At 41.3% G+C, this 21,466-nt stretch overlaps 2 protein-coding genes across 4 annotated transcripts in view; one reads left to right on the top strand and one right to left on the bottom strand.

Annotated features, from left to right (window-relative positions):
• The first annotated feature begins 42 nt into the window (after window positions 1-42).
• On the top strand, window positions 43-6,213 carry PSMG2 (proteasome assembly chaperone 2). The gene is made up of 7 exons (XM_090138295.1): window positions 43-175; window positions 980-1,147; window positions 1,944-2,002; window positions 2,762-2,880; window positions 3,954-4,127; window positions 5,619-5,739; window positions 6,094-6,213. Exons 1-7 carry the CDS (start codon window positions 43-45, stop codon window positions 6,211-6,213), a joined length of 894 nt encoding a protein of 297 aa, XP_089994421.1.
• Window positions 6,214-6,266: 53 nt separating this feature from the next.
• The window catches only part of PTPN2 (protein tyrosine phosphatase non-receptor type 2), a 37,066-nt gene continuing 21,866 nt past the window's right edge, over window positions 6,267-21,466 (bottom strand). Inside the window, exons 8-10 of one of the 3 annotated variants that reach the window (XM_090137346.1) lie at window positions 15,647-15,837; window positions 14,578-14,679; window positions 6,267-6,772 (exon numbers count right to left, since the gene is read on the bottom strand). In XM_090137346.1, the coding sequence (XP_089993472.1) occupies window positions 6,583-6,772; window positions 14,578-14,679; window positions 15,647-15,837 (483 nt within the window). In that variant the 3' untranslated portion in view covers window positions 6,267-6,582. Of the gene's footprint in view, window positions 6,773-9,734; window positions 10,097-10,743; window positions 14,680-15,646; window positions 15,838-21,466 lie in introns of those variants that run through there. The other 2 variants (XM_031588994.2, XM_031588993.2) reach the window with 2 other exon arrangements.

Below are 21,466 nucleotides of genomic sequence, written 5' to 3'. Positions count from 1 at the left end.
GGGGACGGAGGTCGGGGGGCTGCGGTCTGAGCGCCTCCAGGGATGGGGGGCAGCTCTGTGGGCAGCCGAGCCAACGCCTCACCGCCGGAATCTTCCTTGTCCCGTCCCTGCGGGCAGCGCAGCACCGCGCAGCCCCCGGCTCACGTACGCCTCCAGGGGGCGAGAGAGAAGAAAGGTAAAACGTGCGTGCCGATAACAGGGCAGAAAAGGGAAAATAATGACGAGAGAAGAACGTGCAGAAGTGAAGCACGCTGCAATTGCTCACCACCTTCTGACCCAGCCCACAGCCAACCTTCCCCCCCCCTCCCCAGTTCTGTTGCCGAGCACCTCGCCACATGGCGTGGGATGGGACGTCCCCTGGGCCGCTCTGGCTCTGCTGCCCTGGTTCTGCCCCCTCCCAGCTCCTTGGACCCCCAGCCCCATGCTGGCAGGGCAGCACGAGGAGCCGAGGTGGCCTTGGCTTTGTGAGCGCTGCTCTGCAGCAGCCATAACAGCAGTGTGGTGTCAGCGCTGTTCTCATCCGAGGGGCAGAACGCAGTGCTACTATTGGGGATTTAGCTCCGTCCCAGCTGAGACCAGGGCAGAGCATATTGCTCAAGCTGAAGCTTCTAGTTGAATGTGTAATATCGACGTTACCATTAGGTGTCACTTGAGGTCTGCCAATCTCTGCATTTGTTTTTAGAGTGACTTTTTTACCACTTCTGCATTCCCCCTCCCCGCCCTCAAAAAAAGAGGGGTGGAAGAAGACAAGTTTCAAAACTTTGTTCAAGTTTACAGTGAGAGACAGGGTTATTTACAGAAGTGGCCAGTGTGATTTTGGGTGGCCAACCTAAGGGATAGCCATCTTTGCCTGAAAATGAGCTGTCACTTAAAGAAATCACCTTTAGTCAGAAATGAAATATCTTGAACCTTCGCTGTTTGGAGAACGTATTTTCTGTAAAACATGTTGTAATCCATTGATTTCTGTTACTTCAGCCAGCGGTGTCGGTGGGAAACGTTGGCCAGCTGGCAGTAGATCTAGTGATCTCCACACTTTGCATGCCTAAAGTGGGCTACTTCTACACCGACTGCCTGGTGCCGATGGTGGGGAATAATCCTTATGCAACAACAAAAGAGAACTCAGTGGAGCTGAGCATAAATGCTGAAGGTGTGTACTGAATGCTTAGAGTGTTTGCAAGATGCATGCAGTGCAAAGAAGGTTGCATTTACTTTTTTTGTTGTTACATTTTGGTTATGGGAGCTATGTTTAAACTAAAGTCCATAATAACAGCTTCAATAACTAAGTCTCTGTCTTAGGAATAAGAATGTGTTTAGACTTGCAGAGGAAACTCTTAGGCCTTACTTTTTTTGGTAACCAGTTTGACATATAGAACCAGTAAGAAATGCTGACTCACAACATGTTGCAGTGCAGCCAAAACTCCCAACAGTTTTAATCCTAAGCAACAAGAAGTGTGCATGTAGTTCAGGTGCAGGAATGCAAGCTGCATTCTGGTGCAGAAGGGTGTTTCTCCCTCCTTGCCTATGTTTGTATTTTCCCCCTTATTTCTCCCCCTTAAATTCACTGGGTTTTGCCCCATCTCAGTCATAGCGTTTCTTTCCTTTCTTTTTTCTTCCTTTTTTTTTGCTCTTAAATCATAGAAATTTCAAAATAATCTGTCAGAATCGTTGTAAAGCTGCACAAAAGAATTTCCTGAATCATCATAAGAGACAGATCTTCTTATGTTCTGTTTCATTCAATCTTTTGAATCTGTGAGAAGTGAAATTAAGTTCCAGTGAAGACATTGCACAAAAATAGGTTTTTATTTTTAACAGCAATCGGGTTTTCCAGTAGTTGGATTTGATAACTGAAAGGTTATCCTCAGGTTTGTAAAGCAGATAAGTCTGTATACTTCTAAGTCCAGATTTCCTTTTTTGTTAAAAAGCTTCATTATTTCTCCTTGTAGTGTATTCATTGCCTTCAAAGAAACTTGTAGTTCTGCAGATCAGATCACCTTTTATAAAGGTACGTGCATCCATTGATTCTTCTGAGCTCATTTGTCAGTAGTTGCAGTTCTGTGGGCAGATGGTTCAGGCACCCTGGGTCAATTTTACAAAATGACTCAAACCAAAGAAGCACAACTAGAAGTAGTCTGCCAGGCTAGAAAACGTTTTCTTAAAACAGACCAAAATCTAGCAAAACATTTTTCTCCTCAGTGCTGTGACACTTTCTGTAATGAATACAGCTTTGTCTCAAAGCTGATTTCAGCACTCTCTGAGGGCTGAGGTTTAGTTTTGTTTTTCCAAACCCCAGAACAACTCAGCTGTATTGTTAGATCTTACTGTTAACAAGTCCTTAGTTATTAATAGTCTCGAACAAAACACAGAATGTTCTGAGTTTTGTCCATTTCTCTTTTCTTCATACAGTTCTTGCCTTTGTGTATGTATCTTGTATTGTAATGGCTTAATTTTTGACATTGCTTTTTGGCAAAATACGGAAGAATATGATGTGATTTAAACATTATTCTAAAGCTTTTTCCTCTGGCACTTATGGCACTTATGTTGTTAGTTGTGTGCTCTTAATAAATGTAATCATTATGTGTATAGCTTTAATCAGATAAATTGCCAGTCTTCTGCTTTTTGAAACTAAAAGTGAACCTGTGAGCTTAATGGATGTGAAGAAAAAATCTCTACAAAGATGAGCATTAAATACAACATCTCTTTTGGTATTTTTTTTATCAACGCAAAACATTTTTATTTCATTTTCTTCTGTCTTTGCATAAAGAACAAGTACAGGCCATTCTGTCAAACACTGCTTTCTTGGGTGGAAAGCAGCAAATGTGCCAGAGTCATTCTTCTGTCCAGCAGCCACGCATACCAGCGCGATGACGAACAGCTCCTCGGGTATGTTTGTGTCCTTAAAAGATCTATTTAATGTTTATGTTCTTTTTGGCAGTCTGACTTTTTTCCCTCTTTTTGTAGTACTTTTCATTACTTTGCTTTGCTGTGTAGATAGGACATCTTGTTTTAATAACGTATGAAATGTTTCATGTTACACAGCGCTGGTCTCTGAACTTACTCCTGTTGGAAGTCCAGAGCAAATAATACACTGTAAGGACACCGTGCTTGGCCTGCACTGTCAAGTCTCAGTTTTAACTTCTGTATTTCTTCCTGTCAAGGACCACCAGCTGCTCAAGGTCACAGATCAGATATCTAAGATTTAGTAGAATATTAGTTAGTCTCCTAACCTTTCACTGATTATTCTGCATGTTGAGGATTTTCAGTATATGGCAAGATCTCCAGGCTGTATCCATGTGTAGAGCCTTAAAGGAGGCTTAGGTCTATGTGCATCCCAGATAGAGTTCCCAGTGCTGTTTGTGTGCAGTCTAAAGAACGGCCAGCTAAGATGGAGAGAAGTGGGAAGGAGTGATACTCATTTTGCACATTCTGAGTCATAAGTTGTACCCGTTTCACCTTTTTTTGTGAAGGGGAACATGAGCGCCACAACTCTGACACCAGAGTCACTAAAGACTGAGAATAACACATGCAGAAAACAGCTTTTTGAAGCCTGGGGGTAGCTGTAGCGTGAGCCTATTATGAATACTGTGTAACAGTGAAGTCCATACTTACCTTAACATTAAAGTTTCCCACCTGTTCCCATCTGAAGGAAGAAAAGTCACCTTTTATATGTAAATGATTTTAGCAGCAAAAGTTCTCCTACTTATCTGCTTATGTGCTATTTGCCAGTTACAAAAGCATCTAAAAAGGATAACTTAGTTATATTTGTGGCAGAAAATTGTGTATATTGTCCTGAAGCCACTGAATACTTGTAGACTTTGGCTTGGAGAAGAAGGGAGTATTGCAATTCTTTGTTGCAGGCTAGAGGTCCTCAATGCTTGCAGCTTCTTTCTTCACAAATAATAACTTCAGTGCTGTCTTTTATTGTCAGACTGAATACATTCTTGATTTGTTCCTAGGACACCGCTGCGCTACCTGCTTACACCAGCTCTTGAGAAAGCAATTGAAGGCCATATGCAGGAGCTGAAATGGAAAGAAATGGAAAAAGTAGCAGCTTATCCTGGAATAAGTGATACAGAAAAAGTTCTACATATTCCTGGAGGAGGCATCACAAAATTGTTGTTTACTGAGAGGTGAGTTGTATGGAGATAAATGCATAAAGGATATCAGGTTTCCTATCAGAGCACCTGGAGGTGTTCAGGGCCAGGTTGGATGGAGCCCTGAGCAACCTGATCTAGTACCAGATATGGAGGTTGGTGGCCCTGCATGCAGCAGGGAGGTCGGAACTTGATGATCCTTGAGTCCCTTCCAGCCCAAGCCATTCTGTGACTCTAATGCATGAGTAAAATTATTATGGATTAGTTGTGGATCTTTACTGTTGTTAAAAAGTGCACATTAGGAATTATGGCAAAAGCATGTCAGGTGGCAAACTTTAGCTAGCAAAGCTCAATCACTGCACTAAACATATCAGTTCTGCAAAAGGGATTTGTTTTATAAGTGCCAGGTGGAAAATTAGCTTTTGGGTTTTTGGTTTTTCGTGTGTGCGTGGTTTGTTGTTTTTTTCCTTAACTATTGCTTTTGTCACCCATCCAAACTGCTATCTCCAGCAGCAGGAGTTCCTAATATCGTGCTTAGCGTTCTGCTGACTCCAGCTATGGAAACAGTGCATAAATGCAAAAGCTCAGACCTCCCAGGACTGCAGAAATCAAAGTAAACTAAACCAAAAACACACAAAAACTTCATGCCTAAATGAATAAAACATGACAATGCTAAGAGAAACTGAACTTTTAAGATAAAAAATATTAAAGTTGTTGTAGCACATACATCGTAGGACTTAATTTTAAACACATTGACGCTGTTTTGTGACCATCTAGTTGGTATCACTTCCCCCCAAAAAAACAACCCACCAAAAACCCTTCAAAAACAACATTATGGTAAAAGCCATTTACCAGAAGTAGCGTTCCTGGTCTAACAAAGGAAGGGGTAAATTTCAGCATATGTTTTTACAGAATGTATGCTTAAGTCAGCTCTGACTGTGGGTTTTAATGACTTTTTTCCTGAACGTTGCAATAGCAAACAGGGCTTGGAAAGTTTGCTTCATTGGTAGGAGTTAGAAGTGGAAATTGTAACAGCCTGTAAAACCGCTGTTTGAAATACGTGGAAGGATAAGAAGTGATTGTATTGAAGGCTCTGTATAAATGCCCTGCTAGGGCAAAAGTGCCAGCACTCTGGTTGCAAACTCCATGTAGAGGAGACCCTGAGTAACCCTCTGTGACACAGGATTCTTGCCTTGCAAAGGAAAGAATAATTTCAAGGTTTAGAAAGCAAACATTAAGTGTGGAAATGTAACCAAGGAAGTCTGGAGGGAAAAAAAAAAAAAAAAAGAAAAAAAAAGTGTGTGTATGTATGGGTATATATACATATACCCATATACATATATATATATACATATATATAATATAAGGATTACATGTGTATATATAGTACATGGAAATCTGCATTTTCCTTTTTAGTATAATACTTCTTTTAAAGCAGACCATATACAGCCTGTTGTGCTAAATACACAAATACATTTGTTCTTGATTTGTAAAAGAAACAGAAAAGCCTGCCTGTTTTTGTTGCAGTTGTTCCAAAGGAATCCACATGGCAGTTCTTCTCAAATTCTGCTCAGAAGGGGACAATATTCCTGACGCCTTTGGGCTTGTTAACTATCTAAATGAATGGCTTCAGCTAATTGAAATCAGAGTAAGTGCTGTTTGTTTTAGAGTTTTCATATTTTATATCAGCTATTTTCATTTTCTGTATTGGCTGGCTTCACTTTGGCCTGCAGTCACCAAGAGCAGGCCAAATGTAAGATATGTTCTGATTAAAATTGTGCTGGGAAGTTTCCCACCCAAAAAAACAAACCTTGGACAGAGGTGGTGGAAACTCTAAAGATTTCATCTGCTTAGAGCTTCCAGTATTTTTCTCTAAAGCTGTCCATCGTGACACTGACCCTTGAAAGGCTGCCCATGATTTTGATAAATATGCCAGAGAGAGAATTGCATTCAATTGCATTATTATTTAAAACTTCAAGGAGTTACTCTGTCCTTGTTGCAGAGAAATTCTTCCACAGATGCTTCTCCGGAGAGGGAAATACCAGACCCTTCCTCACAGTGGAAAATACCAAGTTCTTGGCGCCTGCTTTTTGGCAGTGGTCTTCCACCTGCACTCTTCTGAGCTGTTTGGATTTCTTCAGTAAGTCACACCAGTATAGTGTCAATCATCCCATGAAAAGCTGATTGTATGCTAATTGCCAAGCGACAGCAGCCTGATTTGTGATGTAAACACATTCTTAGGGAAAACTTCTTTTACCCCTGCTAACTACTGAAATAACAGTAACCTTCAGAAATTGAACAAAGAAATAGGTTTGACGTAGTTGTTTATTGAAGTTTTTTTTTTTCTTTTTAAATAAAATATTTTCAAAACCCTTTTTGTTTGGTTAAAGTATTACTGCAGTAGAAAAGCTCACAGTGTCTCTCTTAGCATGGCTGGGAACTTGATTGACGTGCAGTTTTTTAAATTTTGTAGAAAGATAAAAGCCCACTCTTATAAGTCAATTGTGGATCTCTCTTCCAAAACCTTCCTGCTGATGTCAGTATAGCTCAGTAGTGATCCTTCTGCCTTCTTTTCCCAATGTTGCCACAGTAGCTTCAGCTGGGGAGACTGCGAGTGGCAGAGTAGCAGGTGCTGTGTTTTCTGATGTTCCTGATAACAGTTTCCACTCTTCTTCCGGGGACTGCAGAAACATTACAACAAAAGCTTGTGAGGTAGGCAAGCTTTCTTAGACTGCTTTGAGAATGTATACAGTGTCCTGAAATATGAAGAAAGTAAAATGCTGTCCTGAAAGCAAGCAGCCTGGAGCCTATATGTTATAGTGTAGTCTGAAATACCAGTTTTGTTCACTGTTTCATGTTTGCAGTGGGACTTGTTGCATTACTAAGCTACATATTTGGTTTTGATCCTTTTATTTCTTTTGGCTTGTGGTCTTGTCAGTGTTTTACAAGAAACCTGAATGGAAGTACAAACCATTTTGCAGCATTTACATAGAACTCATGACAGAGGTATTTCATACCTGCAAACACTGTTTATTCAACTCTTGCATAGTTAGAAAAGGATCAATGTCCTAAATACTCTGCTGCTGAACTTGCAGGATATGCAGCGGCACCTTTCAGAGAGCTCTTTGTCTACTGCTCATAGTGCTCATGTGCTCTAAACTCCCAGCTCGTGGGAGTTTAGAGCACAGATGCACTGGACGTGCTTAATGAGACTTTTCCAACCATCATTAAATACTGGTATGGGAAAGGAACAACTGCAAGCTTTTACAGTTTTCTGGTTTCCTTAGTTGTTATTTTTTAAATAAGAGGACTGCATAAGCTTTATTTAGTTGGATTTGTTTAACTGCTGCTTTTCCTTTAGGATCAAATTAACGACTTCATTTTGACCCAATTCTGAAGTGCCATAATTCCAGCATCTGTGAACTTCAGCCACACTATACCAAACTTTGGAAATGTCTCTGCTCCCCACAGCCTGGGCTTCTATCTGATGCTTAGCATTCCAGCCAGGGGGCAGTCCATGTGTTGCACACTGGGAGTTCTGTGGAAAGTTTTGGTGTTTGAGGAACTTGCTCCGTGCAGATAGCTCTGAGGCTCCCTGCAGCTGCTGGAGGCAGGCATCAGCTTTGTTTGAGGTCCAGAATATATTATATAGATAGAAAGCATACAAATACTAAAAACAACCCTTGAAATACTCACGTCAGCTTCTGTGTTTTTAAGAAGACACAAATAATCTGAAGGATAAGCCTAACTTGGGTGACAAGCAATTGGTGCTTGGGTATCTTCAGAAAGCTCAGCAAACAGGGAATGATGATATCAAATAGTTGCAGTAATCAGGATGCAGCATGATATATGCTGAGTGGTACCTGGGATGCAGCATTTCAGCAGCTGGTGTACTGCAGAGCTCTCTCCATCAGTTAACAGCTGGAATAAATCACATTCCAAGCCCCAATTGTTTTGCTTTAAAGCAAGGGGAAACAGTAATTAAAAAGCCTCAGTGTGCCTGCTGAGCATGGGTCCAGCAGCCGATTTGAGCCTCCAACTGGAAACCCATTTTGCCTTTGCCTCAAGAAGCAGCCCATCCTATTTTTGCCTTCATGTTTCACAGCAGAACTTGAGAGCCCTGCACAGAGAAGTGAGGCACGTGCTGGGACTTCCTGAGCCTGTGTCTTCACACTGCTGCTGTCACAGTGCAGCCCATCTGTTTGGGAACTGCTCTCAGTTCCCTGTGCTCGGTGAGGCAGCCCCATGACCCACTCAGCTGAGAGAGCGACTTTTAAAGCCCTGAAGAGCAGTTTGAGAATTGAGTCACTGTGGGACGAGGGCCAAAGTATGCTCAGAGCACACCACGAAGTACAAGATATTGCCTATTAGACAGCTATCAGAGATAGCAGCAGGTGAAATACAGCAGTGTGTACATGTGCTGCCCATCACCAAATGTATTACAACTCAGTTCAGAGAGGGCGAAAATAATGAAAATGTAAATCTCAATTTAGAAGTCACAAACTGCTGAGAGCTGTATCCAAAGATGCAGACAGCACTACAAGCAGGCTCCACTCCTGCATTCTGCAGCAATGAGGTTTGCTGCAGCATAGGCCAGACCTCTGTCCTTCACTAGAAGTAGGCATAGCCACACCAACTTCAAAACGAAGCTGAATGTAACTGTGACAAACCCAGTGCTCGTGACTATTTCAAGGCGGTGCTGAGCACTTACTTGGCTTAAATAACTGCTTGAAGTACTCCCCTGTTCAGCTATGTACTGAAGTTAAACACAGCTCTTTCATCAGTCAGCCTCAAACCCAAGTTAGGATTTCAGGTTGTGTATTCTAGCAAAAATACTATCCCATATTCTTGTGCCTTCCAAGTAGCTTTCTTCTCCCTACTTTCAGGGACTTAAGGGCTTATACAAAAATCCTGTTGCAGAAATATGTGAAGTGCAAATCACATATAAAACCTCCCACCACACAGTAGTTTAGACATGCATAAAATACAGCTTTTCAGTGAATGAAGGTTTATGTGAAACTACCAGAGCTCCCACGAGCACAGAATTGAGCTTAGCTCCCATAACAGAAGGCACAAGACTGGAAACACTGCTGAGTCCATTAAGCCAACTTTGGGCTGTTCCATTTCACCCCTTCCCACTCCAGCTGCTCAGAGACTGATAAATCAGAGATGTGAAGTGAAATATTACACATAACACACACTGATGGCACAATACAAAACCCTTTAATGAAAGGCTCCACCTGGGCACCTGGCCCTCAGCCCATTCATTGCAGGAAGGGGTAGGCAGTGAGACTCCCCCTTCCCTGAAGGCAGAACAACAGAACACATTCCCAAAGTTACTCCAAACATTCTGTGTATATTTGGTAGCAAACATAAGGATTACCAAATCAATGGGGGCAGGTTAATGAAATAACGTTTAGTGGTGTATTACAAAAGAAATGTGCAAGAGTTCCTCTCAGCTGAGACTACAGTACTGAGCATTCATTGAAGTATTTGCATAAAGCCCATTCTAGCAAGAATATGTACCAATGTTCCAGTTAAGACAGGGTATCAGGAAACACCATGAGGTGAAACATTTCTTCTAGTTCCAAATAAGCTTTTAACAGTTGCTTCCTAACATAATTCGCACACAACAGCACGTCGTCAATTTAAAAAAATATTTAATGCTGCCAAAATCGTATAAAAATACAATAAGAGTGGCAGTACAAAACAAAATATTTCCTAATTTATTTCTTTTACATCTTTCTACATTAATACAGGCATTATAAAAACACAAGACACAGCAAGTCATTTTGTTTTGCAAAGTAGCATGCTGGTGGTGTTCTTCGTCCCCTGGATGCAGTTTACGCTGTAAACAGATAACTGAGGTCCTCCCGGTATTTAACAGACCTCACTTTTGTTCCCGAAGAGGGGGTTCATGTCTTGCTTTGCATGTCATTAATTTGCAGTTTATAGCTGCAGAATATTCACAAGTCTTGGAGGCTTAGGTGTCAGTCAGTCTCGGCCTACGACATACAACGCAAAAGAAAGTCACCGATTCAGTACACAGTGCAAGGACAGAAATCAGAACAGACAACGGGTTGGCAACTCACTACAGAACACAAACGGCTGCTCACGCATGCACTGAAGGGACTACTGATCACTGTTTGTCTGCGGCAAGCACTCTTGGGAAGCTGTTGCTCTTTGGGAAGCTATTCCCACATTATCGTATAAGGCACGGACTCGCTGCAGAGCTCCAGGTACAGGTCAGCCCTTTTAGCCACTTGCACATGCACTAAGCCACAAGTGCTGCAGAAGTCTTCTTTGACCTGAGTGGGACTACAGAAGGCTGCAGCTCAGCAGACTTGCCACCTCTGTGGCTCTTCAGGCCAATCCCAGCCTATAGAGAGAGGCACGGAAGGAAGTTCTTAAGCAAAATCTGCTTGTTGGAACATTTTCCTCAGTGCATGAGGTGTGTTGCTCTTAGGAACAAAGGCTACGCTCCAAGGAACACACACAGCCCGCAGTACTAAATGGCCAGTGTGCTACAAGCAAAATGCTTCTACGTTCTGCAAGCACTGTGCTGATGCACGCAGAGGGTTCTTCTGTTCAATTAGGATACAAGAAGTTATCCCGAGTACTTATCCAATTTAAATAACGACTCAGACAGAAATACAATTTTGAACACTTTATTTTTCATACATAAAAATGAAAGACTGACCTAAACCTTTGGGGTGTCAGGGTTAAAGAACCCAGGAAGACTACTGTGTGTTATGGCAACTTTGCAAACTCCATTCTGTGACTTAAGCCACTTGGCCATGCAGAAGACTTCCTCTTTTGTCACTAAATTAAGTCTCTTGGGCAGTCATCAAGTGTCTCAGGTTAAAGCATAATGCCAGCAGCAAGCTAAATAATTGAGTTAACATTCATTGAACTTAAAGCTCACAAGGCTGCTCATGGCCAACACAATCCAACACATGCACATGTGTATACATTTATACTTCTTCCCTACTCAGTGGAATATCAATTGATGCAAGTAAACCATTTCAGTCAAGACCTAACAAAATTATCTGGGTTTCATTTCCAGTACCTTATTTACATAAAGTAAGTCTGATTTTTCCAGAATTCTGTTTCACAATGAATTCAATTTTCTTAATACATTTCAACAGAAATACAGCTGTACTGTGACACTAAGTAGACTGTCCCTGCATGAAGAATATAATCAAACAGAGGACTTAATGACTAATTCCAAACCACTTGCAACTGAGGTCCAAACATTTCTCAGTGGTATTTTCATAAAAACACATGATTTGTATAAAGCTTTCATCTAAGAGTCAAACACTGTTTGATCAAATTCTGACATCCAGTACACCTCAAGCATTTTGACCAACATATTTCCAAACCAGGGAAAAGCCCAACGCAGTAACACTTCAAAGTGCAAAAGCACTTCGAAAGTGCCATGGAAACAGCCAACAGAAATGCCAGGAATTGGGAGAATGGGGTGGCAGAAGGCATTTCCTTCATTTTCATTCTTTCTTTAAGTGTTTCCTAAAACAAACATCCCTGGGATTGACAAGCCTTCATTCCGACCCACATTTATTCTTATTTAACATCCCACTTGTACACAACTGCTCTAAATTTTCATCCTACAGAAAAACTAAATACCACAAGGCTCAGTTTGCAGTCAAACACTGCAAGCTTCCACAAGTTCTATTGAAGTGTTTTGTCCCAATCCCAAATCTGACACTGAGGGACCAGAGAGAAGTTTTATCCAATCTGACACCTGGGATGTTCTAAGAGATCTAATACTCATGTCCCTCCCACTCCCACACTCTCACAGAAAACTCACTGTTCAAGTTGTTTTGTCCAAGACTTATACTGGTTCATAACTCAATTTAAGGAAGCTCAGATCTTGAAGATACTTACAAGGATGTAATCAAAATTTCTACCTATCGCAACTAAAAGCAGCTCCTTTTACTACTTTTTACTACTGCATGAGAAGGTAATGTGAGATGACAGAAAATGGCTCCCTGCTGCTGCCCCACGGCCCCCTCCCAACAAAGAGGGCCTCCTCAGCAGCTACACAACAAAAAGCCAAAACGGAGAAGAAGCTGGAATCAGGGAAAATTTGAAGTGAGAACCTGCCAAGACCCAAGCAGAGTTCAGCATTTGAACTCAACCTCATCTAAAGCAAACACAAAGGTGGTAAATGACAATGCTTCCACTGAAGCTTTTGCCTGCACTTTTTCTTTAGCTGCTTTTAGGTATTTTGAATTAAGCCTGGAATATTTCTTCATTATAAAAGCATTTAATTACATTCCACATGCTTTTCCAAAGCCAAGATATATTTTATAAGGCACATAAATTTACACAGTGTATCAGTTACAGCTGATACTTCAAAAAACCTCGATCTTCCCAATTAAAGGAAAAAGAAAAGAATCTTCCATCCAACTTGTCGGCTAACTTACTGTAGTTGTCAAAATTATGACTGCCTTAAAATGCATAAACTGCCTGCCTGTATTGCGTCACAGCCACTGCCATGCTGCTCTGCTCTTAGAGCTGTACAGCAGGTCAGCAGTGCCACAGGACAAATTATCTTTGTTCTACTGACACACCATTTCCCAAATACAGAACTGCGTGCTCCAAGGAACTACACTTGTTTTCACTTCCTTATCTGGACACTTTAGCATTTTGTTTACTATATAAACAGTGTAGTTCAAAATAATATTAACTATTGTGAAATGAGTTTCAAAGAGTACGCACAAGTCAGCCTTGCGTATTTATGTCAGCCTGTTTGGGCCCCACGCCTGGCAAGTTACTGCTCAGCTCTAATGTGCTGGAAACCTGTCAGTTCCTCTGGAACAAGAGCAAATCGTCTAGCTCTCTCAGTATTTTCAGCAATCAATCCAAGAAGTGCTTTACGAATGAACAACAAAAAAACCTCAGTAAGGAATCCCAAGAGGAGACACCCAAGCAGAAAACAATCAAGCTAGGACAGTGGAGAAGGTCAACACAACTTCTTTGAAGTCATCCAACAAGTCAATACTTGAATAAATAAATCCAGGTTTCAAAGTGCAGTCCATTACTACAAAATAATATGTTTCAACTTAATACACCACATATAAGCTCTGTGTTTCAAGAGAACTGAAAGGACAGCAAGTGATCTGTGTTCGGTTACTGTTTAGCAAGCGTTGTTATCATCCAAGTAATGGAAACAGACCATTCAATATTAAAGTGCCTACAGGGTAGGTATTCCCAAAATATCCCTCGCTGAGTATTTTACTTTCATACACCTCTCAAATACAGAAACAGGCAACTTGAAGAGCAATTCTGCACTTTGTGAAATTCTGGAAGTAGCTAACAACTGAAAACACTGGCTACAGGGAATACTACCAGCATTTGTTTTCTATCAAAACCACACTTGGAAGACAAAGTAGTTTTCTTTGAGGTGCTTTCTACGTATATTACTGATAAATGGATTTTATTCTTTATGGCAATTAATCTATAGACACACAGAACATTATGTTTCACATTTAATGGAATGTCAGAACTTTAACAAAGTTGGCCTTCAAACAGTAGCTAAGTCTGAATACATTGATCAGTTGAACAGTATACTTTTCAGTGGGGGCTATGTTCTCCAAAGCCTTAAAAAATTCAAATTCCCAAGCCTTACTTAAATAACAAAAACTACAAAAAATAAATAAGGAATGCAAAGTAACAGAGTAGAAATTGCTAAGTGCTTCATCAGACCCCTAGCTGCTCGCATCATAAATCTGAGAGTCAAAATATGGGGTGTGGTTGCACTATTATTTTCATGCACAAATTACACATAATTTCTAAATCAAGTTCTTTTTTGGTCAGAAATTTGTACAAACTGAGCTTTTAAAAGTACAGTGAACTACAAAAAGATTAAATACGCAATTATAAAATATATTTATCCTAGGTCATAAGAATATAAAATGTTTATGCTCATGTCACCGGTACATTACACATTACACACATTTAAGGATAACTTCTTGGTATTAATAACGTAACGGTACAACACTGTTTATTGCTTATGTCAGGCATGTAAATTTAAATCCAAACAGCCTTCAGTAGCTACAACTCTGTGGTTCAGGGTTTGCTCTAGATCCAGTAGACCATTTTTGAAAGTTGCAGCACATTTGCACCTGCTTATATAAACAAAAAATAACAACTCTGTTGGGGGGGGTAGCAGTTCATTTATATACCTGCAGTGGAAAGTCCTGAGATGTTGACAGATTATCAAGTTTACACCACTCCTCTATTGTATGTAATGGTGTGTACCCATTCCAGGTGTAAGGAGTTTACTGCTTAGAGTCACACCCCTGGTCATTAACTTGCAGCAAAATCAGCTGCTGGAGCAGACAAGCTTACTGTTACTTACAAGGAATGTTCTTGAAAATACATTTTCCAGCAAGAATAAGCGCCAACTAAAATCAGTGTACCAAACCCAATCTTAGCAAGAATAGGTTTCCAATATAACCACCTTTTTCTTTTTCTTTCAGTCTCATTTAGCTTCTGCTTCATCTGCTGGACCTTCTGTGCTGTGTTAGCTTTCCTATCATCTCGCAGGCGTTTTCGGGCAGCACTTGAAGAAGAAAGGAAAAATAAGAAAAAGGTAACTCTTCAATTGCACATTCTGTTCCAACAATCTTCACATAAGTAGTTTCAGGTAAATGAAGCCCCATAAAGTTAGCAAATGATGTATACAAAGATGTAAATAGCCCTTGGTGTAAGCATTCAACAGGGAATGGAATTAGCTGAATTATTTGCCTCTTACTCATGCTAGCTGAGATGTTCCACATGGAGGCTGCAGGTATGTGCAGCATAAGGTACAAGATGAGAGCACCTGCAATATGTAATGTCTGCCCTTGCTACATGGCTCACACTCATGCAGCTCTGCACAATCCAGCCCTGGTCTCTGGCCCCATGGCAATATGGGCAGACCCCAGGGACATAGTGCCAAATTCCCAGTACAGCAGCACACAGCAACCTCAACTCAAGTAAATCCAGGAACTCAGGCATCTGTACTTACAACAAATATTAACTTGATATTACTTGATACAAAAAGACAAATTCATATACCATAACTAAACCACAGAAATCTGTGAATATGTAACATGAATGGAAGGTAACATGTGGCTTCCATCATGCAATTTCAACCACCAAATTGGAAATGGCAGGTGATAAAAACCTTTGTGCTTCTAAAGTACTGTGTATTTTACCAAAGTTCTTATAGAATTTAAAATGTGTATTGAATTATGTTGGGTATTTTTAGGACCTAATTCACAGATAGACTACAGGAAAATGATTGCAAGCTTGAGGTTTAGAGACATCTAAAGCTGAAGTAGGTGTCTGTTTTTTTCTCTTGACCTTTACACCATGAAGATTTATCAAAATAAATATCTGAAGATAAAAAAATAAGACTCAAATGCTACCTGTCCTTTCCCTCTGCTAAAGAAAGATCTTCAAGGTTTATGATCAGAAAAGCACACAGTAACTCAACCCCTCAAAAAGCACCTCTGTCTTCTAAACAGTTTCTTCATTTTACCTACCCTTCAACGTTTCCATCTGTGCCATCTTGAACTTTAGTGGACAGGCCAGTACTTATTTTATCCATTTGATCTTTACTCTCCAGGCCTACGCTGTTCCCATTGTACTTCTCGGTGGTTATTTTGGCTGGGTGTGGAGGAGACTGCTCACTGCTTGGCGCCTGGTCCTCCTTAGAGAGCTCCTTCCACCGTTTCTGCGAACAAGAAGAATATGTTTCAAACATTCTCCTAACACTGAAGGTACTCTTTGTCTAAGATAACATCCTACAGAATACTGCAGATGTGGATTAAAGGATGTATGAGATCAAAAATAAAAATTACTAGACAAATAAACAAGGTCAGACAAAGATATTCTCCAACAACAGGCCAAATGACAGGTTGGGTTATATTAGTAGAAATACTTAATGCTGCTGAAATACTAGGATCTTGCTAACATATTTTTCTCAGTTACTGCAATTCACAAATCAACTTCTACCACCAAGTACACATTCTCCCTAAATTTACTGTAAGAGATAGTAATAGCACAACCATGACAAATATTAACTTTACTAATTACACTATACTTTAGCAACAGAGCTAAAACCAAACATGAGAACATTACGGTGAAGGTGTGCGTTCTGAAGAGAAAAATCTAATGAGCCAGCATAAACAATTCCCAGACAGACCAAATATTACAGCCATTCCTACCAACACAGACCAGTAGGTATGATGGCTGTAACTAATTACACAAATTTTAATCAAAGACTCCAGTGATTATATTTTCTTACTTTTACATGACAGATAAGCACAAAACTCTTAAGAATATTCATATTAAAGATCAGAAGATCAGGTTTTGCTGCATGAACAGCACAAGCTGTCTTTACTTCTGCAGTATTTTGTAGGGATTGCTGATATATACTTTCCTTTTTTTTTTTTTTTTTTTTAAGAGAGAAGTTCATGCTACATCTCAGAGATGAGACAGTTCTCATTAGATAAATGGCCACACAAATTAATTCCTACAGCCTTCAAAAGGCGTAAGGAAACTTGTTTTTTTGGAACGAGATGGGGAATCTAAGGAAGGGGAACAGGAAGGGCAGGCTTAGCATAGCAAATCTGCATTGAAAATGACAATGGTACCGACATGTCCTTATACTACTGACAGGAAAAAAAATACAATGAACAGAGTCTGACAGAGACTCCTATGAAGAAAACAAGGAAGAGATTTTGAAGTTTCTTAAGACTTGCCAAAACCTAGATATACGAGACTGCCCTTCTTAGACGTAATGCTAGCATCAGAAAACATCAACATCCTAGAAGGAGCTGAAATATCTTCCTTCTACATTGTTTGTATTTTAGTGTAATGGCTTTGGAGATTTGTCTTTTTTTTTTAATACATGTTTTGCAACTGATGTGACATCAGTGGCAAAAAGGCACAAGTACAGCACCACTTTGTAATTAGATTATCTCCCTTCAGCCAGCATCCATAGAATCACAGAATCATCAAGGTTGGTAAAGACCCACAAGATCACCCAGTCCAACCATCCACTGATCACCAATAGCTCTCAATAAATCATGTCCCTCATCACAATATCCAAACATTCTTCAAACACCTCCAGGGTCAGTGACTCCACCACCTCCCTGGGCAGCCCATTCCAGTGCCTGACTCTTTTCCAAAAGTAGTATTTCTAAAGTCCAGCCTGAATCTCCCCTGGCACAACTTGAGGTCATTCCCTCTCATCCTATCCCTAGTTACATGAGAGAAGAGGCCAACCCCCAGCTCTACACAACCTTCCTCCAGGTAGTTACAGAGAGTGATAAGGTCTCCCCTGAGCCTCCTCTTCTCCAGACTAAATCTCAACTTCTTCAGCTGCTCTCCATAAGACCTGTGCTCCAGACCCCTCACCAGCTTAGTCACCCTTCTTGGATGTGCTCTTTCTCGCAGTGAGGGCCCAAAACTGAACACAGCACTTGAGATGTGGCCTCACCAGTGCTGAGTACAGAGGGACAGTCACCTCCCTGCTCCTGCTGGCTGCACTATTTCTGATGCAAGCCAAGATGCCATTGGCCTTCTTGGCCACCTGGACACACTGCAGGCTCATGTTCAGCTGAGCATCAACCAATATCCCCAGGTCCATTTCTTCTACACAGTCCTCCAGCCACCCAAGCCTGTAGCATTGCCTGGGGTTGTTGTGGCCCAAGTGCAGGACCTGGCATTTGGCCTTGTTGAACCTCATCCTATTGGCTTCAGCCCAGCTATCCAGTCTGTCCAGATCCCTGTGTAGGGCCTTGTTATCCCCCAGGCAGATCCACACTTCCAGCCAACTTGGTGTCATCCAGAAACTTACTGAGGGTGCACTAATCTCCTCATCCAGGTCATCAATAAAGAGACTGAAGTTTTACTCATCTCAAAAACCTCTTGCTAGGTTGACTCAAACCAGAGACATGAATCTGAGAAGCTTACAGAAGCTGAGAAGTTTACAGTAAACAAAAGTCCAGTACCTGACATAATGCTCATGGGCAGCTCCACACCACACCCCTCACTATAACTGCTGTACTCCTAGTGTCACATGCCTTCTTGCTCTACAACTGAACACTCTTTACCTGGGGGCCACTGTTGTAAGAGTAATTAGGGCTTCTGCCCAGCCTGTCCAGAAAGCTGTGGGTAAGGAGTTAGGGAGGAAACCTCAAGCAAGGCCTCTATACTGCATTTGATATGTTCTAACTCTACCATCCACCATTTCTTCACAGCCTTTTTCCAAAGCCTCTATTGCATGCAGTGGACCTCTGGGTAACTACCACCTCCATATCCTTCAATGATCCCTTTTCATATTTCTCTATTTTACGATGATACAGTGAAGATGCTGGTTTATACTATTCACAATAGCTTCAAAATGAGGAAGTAAGCTTGTCTTGTATGGTCCTGCACTGTTCAGCAATTTCTTATCATCTCACTCTTTCTCCAGATGCCTACACTGTGCTGTTACCTTTCTTGGCTCCAAAACACAGTAAGTTCTTACATGCAAGAGTGCCTAAAAATAACCAGCGTTATTGATGCCAAAGTTGCAATCTGTTAATTCATCTGAGTCCCATTAGCCTACAGATCCACTACATCGCAAGACAGAAATTCACTTTGCTTGGTGAAGTACTCTGAAACAAGATGGAAGGAAAAAATAAATGAAAATAAAAATCAAATTGGTATGCTAGATATTTGTCCTAATGATGACTTCTCTGAAGTCTTTCTCACATGAAAAAAGTTAATGCATAAGAAAACCTGCAAGTAACAGAAGGTAAAAGGAAGGCAAATAATTGCTGCCAAAAATCAGGATACTGAATACATGGGGTCCATTAATCACTTTTAAATGCCTGTGATTAGAAAGATGAACTGTAAATTGACTCTTTGCAAAACGAGTGCCAGATTGTCATCTGTGGAACAAATTCAAGACAGACCTAAAAAAATACTCCTCAGAGACTGATGTCAAAACCATAGTTATTCATAAATGAAGCTACTCAGACTACCCCACGATGCTGATTTTCCAACCATTGAATCAGCTTCAGCAATAAACTAACTCCTCCACTGCACAGGTTTTGTTTCGCTTTATAAAGAAACCGCCACTAACAATTTAAGAAAATCCACAGTGTAGATTCACCTTACTTCCAGGGAAAGTCTTCTCACAAGACTGTGTCAATAAGATATTTGCTAGCTAAGACAAATACTAAATCTGAGGTAACAAGCACATAGGAAGAACTGAAATCAGAGACAAGCTTACTAATTTTATCACACAAAAGGAATTTCCCACCACTCGTTCTACTGCAAATGCAATAAGTTGGTTCAAATGCCTAGTTCAGAATGAAATGTTAAGTTTAAATCTCCATGACAAAACTATTTGAATGTCAGGACTGCAAAAAAGTACACCTTTAGGCAAACAAGTAGCAAGGACTGTGATGTTAAAGTTTCCAATCAGACGACAGCATCTGCAACTTAAAAAAAACAAATAAAAATGCATCTCTGGAACTGAGATTGTGAAATGATTTCTGGAACAAACAAGTGATGAAGTTTCCATCACTGTCATGCAATCATCATCAAAATAATGACTAAAATGTTTGAGTAAGGTAGCTAAGTTTTAGGGCCTGTAGTGCCTCTTGGAACAAATGGAGACAATAAGTAAGGTGTATAGGCAATATAATATATTTAAGATTTTCACCTGATCCTGTCAGCTGAACAACAGCTCCAGTTCTGGGGATTCACAAACGTCAGTACAAAGCTGTGATGTTCCATGTCAGCAAAACACCTCTGTGGATCTGAACAATTAAACCCTTCTCTGCCCTTTCAAAGCCACAAATTCATTTACCTGAGGCCACTCCTTTCCACAGCTGTTTTCTGAAGAGTGATGAGTTATTCTGCTGCATCATTGAAACAATTTAACTTTGTTAAGAAGGAATTTTATAGATTATGGAAAACTTGAGTCTTGTTCATCTACATACATGGTACTGCAGTACTATCAGGAAGCAAGTCAGTGCTTTAGTTACAAAACCATGCTATCAGCACACCAACCACACAACTCTGTGGGTCTCTAGGGCAACTGATCCCTTCCTGAGGGTCTTGTGTGGAAGCCCCACGTGTGCTAAGTGAGAGGAAAAGTATTCTCCTATCCTGATATAAATAATACAGCTGCAGCCAAGTGTGGGCTGTGTTTCATAGAACCACGATCATCTAGTTTCAATCCCCCGCTATGTGCAGGGTTGCCAACCAGCAGACCAGGCTGCCCAGAGCCACGTCCAGCCTGGCCTTGAATGCCTGCAGGGATGGGGCATCCGCAACCTCCTTGGGCAGCCTGTTCCAGTGTGTCACCACCCTCTGAGTGAAAAAATTCCTCCTAATATCTAACCTATCTCTCTCTTATTGCAGTTTAAAACAACTCTCTCGTCCTATCACTATCCACCCTGATACAGAGGGGGAGCCATTCCCCCTCCTGTTTATATGCTCCCTTCAAGTATTGGAAAGTCACAATGAGGTCTCCCCAGAGCCTTCTCTTCTCCAAGCTAAACAAGCATAGTTCCCTCAACCTTTCTTCACTCTGATACTCCAGCCCTCTGATCATCTTAGTGGCCCTCCTCTGGACTTGTTTCAAGGGTTCTGTGTCCTTCTTTTACTGGGGACCCCAGGCCTGGATGCAGTACTCCAGATGGGGCTCACAAGTGCCAAGTGAGAGGTAGGATGACCTCCCTCTCCCTGCTGGCCACCTCTTTTTTAATGCAGCCCCAAACACAGTTGGCCTTTCAGGCTGCAAGCGCACACTGCTGGCTCATGTCCAACTTCTTATCCACCAGAACACCCAAGTCCTTCTCTGCAGGGCTGCTCTCAAGGAGATCTTCCCCCCAGTTTGTATAAATACTTGGGATTGCCTTGGCCCAAGTGCAGCACCATGCACTTGCCCTTATTGAACCTCATTAGGTTTTCATGGGCCTACTTCTCCAGCCTGTCCAGATTCTCCTGGATGGGTTCCCTTCCTTCTAATGTACTGACCACACTGCTCAGCTTTGTGTCATCCACAAACTTGCTGAGGATGCACTCGATGCCATCACCTGTCACTGATGAAGATGTTGAAGAGCGGAGCACTGGTCCGACCCCTGAGGAACGCCGCTAGTGACCGGTCTCCACCCTGACACAGAACAATCGATCACGATCCTTTGGCTGTGTCCAGCCAACCAACTCCTAATCCACTGAACAGTCCATCCTTCAAATCCATACCTCTCCAATTTAGAGAAGCATGTGGTGAGGGACCATGTCAAAGGCTTCACAGAAGTCCAGGTAAATGACATCCATCACCCTTCCCCTGTCTACCA

Source organism: Phasianus colchicus, chromosome 3, assembly GCF_987193195.1.
Source record: "Phasianus colchicus chromosome 3, bPhaCol1.hap1.1, whole genome shotgun sequence".
Lineage (NCBI taxonomy): Eukaryota > Metazoa > Chordata > Aves > Galliformes > Phasianidae > Phasianus > Phasianus colchicus.
Note: the sequence above shows the minus strand (reverse complement) of the source record. Positions and strands in the feature narration are given on the sequence as shown.

What these genes read in the sequence shown, in the direction of transcription:
- PSMG2 (XM_090138295.1), top strand. Translation starts at nt 43, where the DNA reads ATGGGGGGCAGCTCTGTGGGCAGCCGAGCCAACGCCTCACCGCCGGAA. An exon ending in TCAGATCACCTTTTATAAAG is followed by an intron (nt 2,003 to 2,761) that starts GTACGTGCATCC and finishes CTTTGCATAAAG; the next exon opens with AACAAGTACAGGCCATTCTG. An exon ending in GATGACGAACAGCTCCTCGG is followed by an intron (nt 2,881 to 3,953) that starts GTATGTTTGTGT and finishes ATTTGTTCCTAG; the next exon opens with GACACCGCTGCGCTACCTGC.